At 57.0% G+C, this 6,000-nt stretch overlaps 2 protein-coding genes across 2 annotated transcripts; one reads left to right on the top strand and one right to left on the bottom strand.

Moving 5' to 3' along the window:
• Positions 1-72: 72 nt before the first annotated feature.
• On the bottom strand, positions 73-2,474 carry PTSG_02670 (uncharacterized protein; the record flags this gene model as incomplete). The annotated part of the gene is made up of 4 exons (XM_004996110.1): positions 1,220-2,474; positions 689-1,020; positions 417-460; positions 73-162 (listed from the first exon to the last, which is right to left on the bottom strand). The coding sequence occupies exons 1-4, from the start codon at positions 2,416-2,418 to the stop codon at positions 73-75; spliced, it is 1,665 nt and encodes a 554-aa protein (XP_004996167.1). The 5' UTR covers positions 2,419-2,474.
• Positions 2,475-3,124: 650 nt separating this feature from the next.
• Positions 3,125-5,731, top strand: PTSG_02669 (uncharacterized protein; the record flags this gene model as incomplete). The annotated part of the gene is made up of 5 exons (XM_004996109.1): positions 3,125-3,366; positions 3,564-3,928; positions 4,076-4,125; positions 4,280-4,591; positions 4,757-5,731. The coding sequence occupies 5 exons, from the start codon at positions 3,125-3,127 to the stop codon at positions 5,729-5,731; spliced, it is 1,944 nt and encodes a 647-aa protein (XP_004996166.1).
• Positions 5,732-6,000: the final 269 nt, after the last annotated feature.

Here is a 6,000-nt window from a genome sequence, read left to right as displayed (position 1 = left end):
TTTTATTTCCGGGCGAAAACCCACGGGGCCGGTGTGTTTGTTTCCTAATCCCTCTCTTAGCGATCTAGGGGTCTAGTCCGAGTAGTCATACTCCCCTGCCTCATCGCCTCCTAATAAGTCACGGCTGATTTCCCCCGAATCTATCGTCACCCCGCTGAAGCTCTTGATACCACATCCACCCGTGTCTCTGTCTATTTTTTTTTGTGTGTGTGTGTGTGTGTGTGTGTGTGTGTGTGTGTGTGTGTGTGTGTGTGTGTGTGTGTGTGTGTGTGTGTGTGTGTGTGTGTGTGTGTGTGTGTGTGTGTGTGTGTGTGTGTATGTGGGGGTGGACAGGCGAGTGACTGCACTTCACGCACACACACACACACACACATGCACACACACACACGTACACACACGTCGGCACAAGCACTCACGGCAAAGGTAGTCTCTGCTGCCTCGTCCATGTGGACGAATCGACCTGTGATCACGTGAGAGCAAGACATGTGTGAGGGAAGCGTCAAGAAGGAAAAATTGCAGTGCGTCTGTGCAACGCACACACACAAAGAACGCTCACACACACATCTCCGACACACACACACACACGCACAGGGAACACTCACTCACACACACACAGACACACACACGCACACACAGACACACACACACACACGCACACATCCCCCGACACACACACGCACGCACGCACCCTCGAGGTGGTTTGGTTCTGCTTCGAGGTGTCTGCCACCGAGGTGAGTGGTGTTAAATGCGGCCACTGCTTGGCATGCGTCAGTGTGGGTGTGGAAGCCTGCCGTGGCAGCGTAGGTGACTTCCGGGGCCGGCGGACACATGATGACGCCGTTTAGGTTGTTGACGCGAGCGCTGAGCTCTGCTTGGCAGCAGGCGGGAAGGTTCTTGATGTGCACCTGGAAGGCTTCGTTGGGGTTCAGCCGCGGTGTCGCGTGGGAGCCACAGGCGGTGCTGCGGAAATATGCGCCAAAGTTCTGCAACGCGTGGCTTGCGAGCTCCTTGGTGGGAAACCTACCATACATGCATGTGGGTCGGTGTGGTGGCATTTACCTTCGCACACATACAAAAGTGTGTGTGTGTGTGTTGGTGGTGTATTGGTGGTGTGTTTTGGTGGTGTCGGTGGTGTGTTGACACTTCCTTTCGCTCGCCACAGCCACAACCACAGCCACATCACAGCCACAACCACAGCCACATCCACAAAACGCCTCACCTGACAGTTGCCGAACAGTAGCCGGTCATGGTGTTGGTGACAATGTGCTCGACGCAACAGGCGCCTGCTTGGCGCATGCTGGCCATGAAGGCGTCGTAGTTGGAGGGTGGAATGTTGCTTGCACACAAGGCGTATGGTGCGTTGCAAGGAGGGGCTTGCTGTGTTGGTTGTGGTGGTGGTTGTGGGTAACGTGCAAGCGGCTGGGGCATGTGGCCATTGGGGCCGCTCGCTTGTGGCTCCCGCTCAGATGGTGGTGCGTTGTGTGGGCCTGCATTGCCCCACGACCACGACTGTGGGTGCGGTGGTTGGCGCGGGCCAAAGGCAGCGCTGGGGTGGCGTCCATCAAAACGATCACCCCATTGTTGTGTCAACCGCTGCGTTTGCTGCGTGCGTCGGGTGCCGTGCAGGTCAAACGACTGCTGCAGCAGGCAAGTGGCGTGGGACATGTCGAAGTCGCCATGCTGTGGCGGATGCTGTTGTGGTGTGGGATGATCAACTTGCTGCTGACTCTGCGTGTGCTGAGAATCCAACCAGGTCGGGCGTGCGGGGTCGCTTAGGGAGCGGCGGCGGAGGCGCGTTCGCGAACGCGTTGTTGCGTGCGTTGCTTGCGTTGCTTGTGTGGGTAGAGGTGCTTGTGGTGGCAGTGCAGGGTCGGCGCTGCTGCCTCGGAGCACGAGTGCCTTGAGCCGTGGCGACGCATGGAAGCGCGTTGTGCAGCCGCGGCTGAGGACGGCGTGTGCCTTGAGCGCGGCTGCTTCCGACTCAAAGACAATGTGCACCGCTCCGTTTTCCAGGAGGCGGTCGACCTTGTAGTCGACATTTTCGCCGTCCAGGGCCGCCTTCAAAGCGATCCACCCTGCGGTCGAGACGATTGACAGCTCCGTGCTCTTGGTGCTCTTGGTGTCTGGGTTCATGTTGGGTTGAAAGGGCTGGGGAAGGGAGGTGAGTAGCGGGCGCGGGAAGGTGGGGAGCGGGCGCGGGAGGCGGGAGCGGGGAGCTTGCTGGGTTTGCATTGAAGCGAGTCGGTCGAGCTCATGTGAACGAAAAGTAAATGGTCGTTGCTGGTTATGGTGGTGTTGCTGTTTGTTTGTTTGTTTGTTTGTGTTTGCAGTTTGGCGGGGTGTGCGTGGGCGCGCTGTGGTGTGCGGGCAGTGGTGTGGTGGCTTTGCTGACTGTGAATTCGGCTGTTGGTTTGTCATCACACATCATCATGGTGTCTGCTCGTTGATGTGAGTTTGCGGTTTCTTGCGTCTGCTGGTGGTCGCAAGTTTGGGTGTCATGACACCCAACCGTCAGCGACAGCAACCAAGTCACACGAAGGTTTGGGGTGGACGCAGATAAATGGTGGAAGATTTTGTGTGAAATGCGTCATGCCATGATGCAACTCGTGATGCAACAAGGCGCAACGCCTGTCATGTGTCCGAATCGTGGAAAGAATGACCCAACATGCACTTTTTCGCGCAACAGTTCGATCCACCGTTGGGCGCTACTGATTTGATCGTCACGGCCTCTGCATAAATTGCACGAGCCGCACTTCCAACATTGACCCGATCTGCAACTTCACTTCCACGGGCATGTCACACACCAACTGCCAGTGCCTTCTGTTGTGCTTCTTTTTTTTTGGATGGGGTAGGTTGGTTGCTTTGCTTCTGCTTCTCCATGCGTCATCGTTTAGCCAGAATCACCAACCGCCAGACACACCGACCATCACCAATCAATCACCACCACCACCACCCAATATCGCCGTCATCAAGGTCTGTCACAACCCATTCTCATTTTCTCCACGTCGCATTTCACCCTTCTCACTCAAGACACTCTACGTCTTGTGTGTTTGCAAAACCACAGACACCAGTTGTGTGACCAACAAAGAACCAAAGCGGCTGTCCATCGTCATCGCCCGCAGTCATGGACATGATGGAACTCATCCGACAAGAGATGCCACGGCTTCATCTCCTGGAACAACTTCTCCCGCAACAACCTCTCCATCCACTTTTTGGGCCTCCCACATACGACCTGTTCGTCGCAGGCCTTTCTTGCGAGGATTTTCCCTTGTTCCGCTGGTCGCTGATGACCTTCCACGATGCAACACGCGTTGACTACGCGCGCACACTAAGCCGTCACGGCTTCCTCGTCAACGCCACAGTCAAGTGCGTACATGCACTGAATTGTGTGTGCGTGCGTGCTGTGTGCTTTTGTTTACATTTGTGTTGTGCATGCGCTTGTCAAGCTTTGTTTGAAGCCCTTCCTTCCTCTCATCCTGTTCCCATCCGTTGTTGTTCTGTATTCCGACACAACTCACATGCAACACATTCCTTTTCCACACACATGCTTACCACACACCAAGGTTTCCAACAAAGGAACTTGCGCAGGCCGCTCTCCATGAGTTCCCCTTTGAAGCCTTTGGCGAAGCCGTTTATGCGGCACGCGACCCCAGATGCATGCAGTGGACGGATGAGGAGCTTGTGCGCGAGCTCGACTGTGCACGCCTCACCTACGTCCTCATCGACAACATTGCGCCCGGCTTCCCGCGCACGCTTGCGCGACAAGTGCGCGAACTCGGCGGCGTTCCATTCGGCTTTGTCGACATCGATGACGACTTCATCTTCACGGGCCTTGCTGCCTTCCCCACGCCCCAGGCTGCTCATGCCGCCGTGCGAGAATTCGACGGTCATCCATTCGCAGGCAGGGCCATGGTGGCTCGTGCAGAAGGTATGCACAGACGAGCGTTGTGTCAGAGGGTGCTTGTCTCCATGCATTTTATGCGCAGATGCTCCTGAACATTTGACCATTTCATCCGTGCCTTCAAGCAAGCGTCAACGCAACAGCCATCACTAACACACACGCTTACTTATTCAGGGGCGCGTGCACTGGCGGAGGCCGCCCGAATCCTCCACGACGAACACGTTGTAAGTTCCTCGCGGTTGGAACGTGTTTCCTGTTTTGCTGCGATTGTGTGTGTGTGTGTGTGTGGGCTCATGTTGTGCGTCTGGGCGAAGCGAATGCGATTCACTCGCGCTCACTCGCTGTCCCTGCCCCATCATCTCCATCGCGATCCTGCAGGCTCGGCGCCAACAGCAGCACGGCGCTCCTTGGGACCCACAGCGTGAAATTGAAAGGGTCAGGCTCCAAGACCCTGCCCGAACGTTCAACATCAGAGTTCGAATCCTGCGTGAGCATGGTCGCACTCTGATGCACTGGGTGCATTTCTTCAACGGCAGAGTGTTTCGGCGTGTGCGTGAGCCTTTCACGGTGTACGTCTCCTTCGCTTCACGTGCGGCAGCTGACGGCGCCATGGCAGTGCTCAACGCCATGCGGGCCCACGACGGCAGTCGCCGGTTTGCGGCAGCACGCGACCTGCAGCACGGTGCGTGCGTGTGCGTGTGTGTGTGTGTGGGTGTCGGTGTGCATGTGCATGTGCATGTGTGTGGGTGTGGGTGTGTGCGTGTGCGAGTTTTCATGTGTGCTTCTGCCTTTGCTACGCTGCCACTCACCACCTGTTCGGCGCACTCACTCGCCGCCTTCTCCTTTCCATGTTAGGGATGTTCCGGCTTGCTGCGGGCATGGGACTGCGCCGTCAAGAAATCCACCAGCGCCCACAACAATATTACAACGGCGCACCAAGCATGTTTGCTGGAAGACCGCAACGTCAACGGCGGCTGCACGAAGCACTGCGACCAGAAGATGGCGATGATGGCAACCCTTGGATGCGCCACCGTCAACAAGGGCATCATCACCAGCAAGACCAAGAGCATGCGCGTCATGGCCTGTTTGCTGGAAGACCACCACGTCAATGGCTGCAACCCGAAGCACTGCGACCAGAAGATGGCGATGACGGCAACCCTTGGATGCACCGTCGCCAGCACCTCCAAGAGATGTTTGCGCAAAGACCGTGGCATCAGCAGCCGCTGCACGAAGCGCTGCAACAAGATGGCGATGACGGCAACCCTGGGATGCGCCGCCGCCAACAAGGGCGTCATCACCAGCAAGACCAAGAGCACGCGCGTCATGGCGTGTTTCCGCTGCACGAAGCACTGCGACCAGAGGATCGCAATGATGTTCAAGACGCAGAGGCGTTTGCTGAAAGACCGTGGCATCAACGGCCGCTGCACGAAGCACTGCGACCAGAGGATGGCGATGACGGCAACCCTTGGATGCGCCGCCGCCAACAAGGGCGTCATCACCAGCAAGACCACGACCAGCACCAGCTACACCCTGACGTTCTTGCTGCTCTGTGGCTACGTGCAGCCCAGTCAGCAAAGCGCACGGACCGTGACGTGTCTCAGTTGCCAACCAACACGCTCCAGCTACAACCAGCGACAACCTCAACAACCTTTGCAACACAGCGGCGCCGTGCCCCTCTACCACAACAAGCCATACGCGCGTGTGCTGGCAAAGGCAACCCGATACTACCCGAACCCACTCCACCAACAGCCAAGCCACGCGCGTGGGAGCTGCCCTCTCTTCGCCTTTGTCGCTGTGGATGACAACCTTACTTTGAGCGCCTTTTTTTGACCGTTGTTGCCTTTCCTTCCCGAACCGTTGCACCCGTTACTTCTTTCCTGCTCTCCTGCACTGGTTGCCATGGCCAAGCCCCCTCGGGCTGGCCGTTGACTTGCGTTCATCGTTGTTGCCCTTGCCTTCTTTTCCCTAGCATTGCACCGTTCATTTATGTATGCCATTCATTCAGCTGCTGTTGCGTTGTGCGCTTGCTGCGCTTGCTGCGCTTGCTGCGCTTGCTGCGCTTGTAGTCATCACACCACCGTAGCCTCTCATAGACATGA

The sequence above is a fragment of the Salpingoeca rosetta genome, assembly GCF_000188695.1.
Source record: "Salpingoeca rosetta unplaced genomic scaffold supercont1.6, whole genome shotgun sequence".
Lineage (NCBI taxonomy): Eukaryota > Choanoflagellata > Craspedida > Salpingoecidae > Salpingoeca > Salpingoeca rosetta.
Note: the sequence above shows the minus strand (reverse complement) of the source record. Positions and strands in the feature narration are given on the sequence as shown.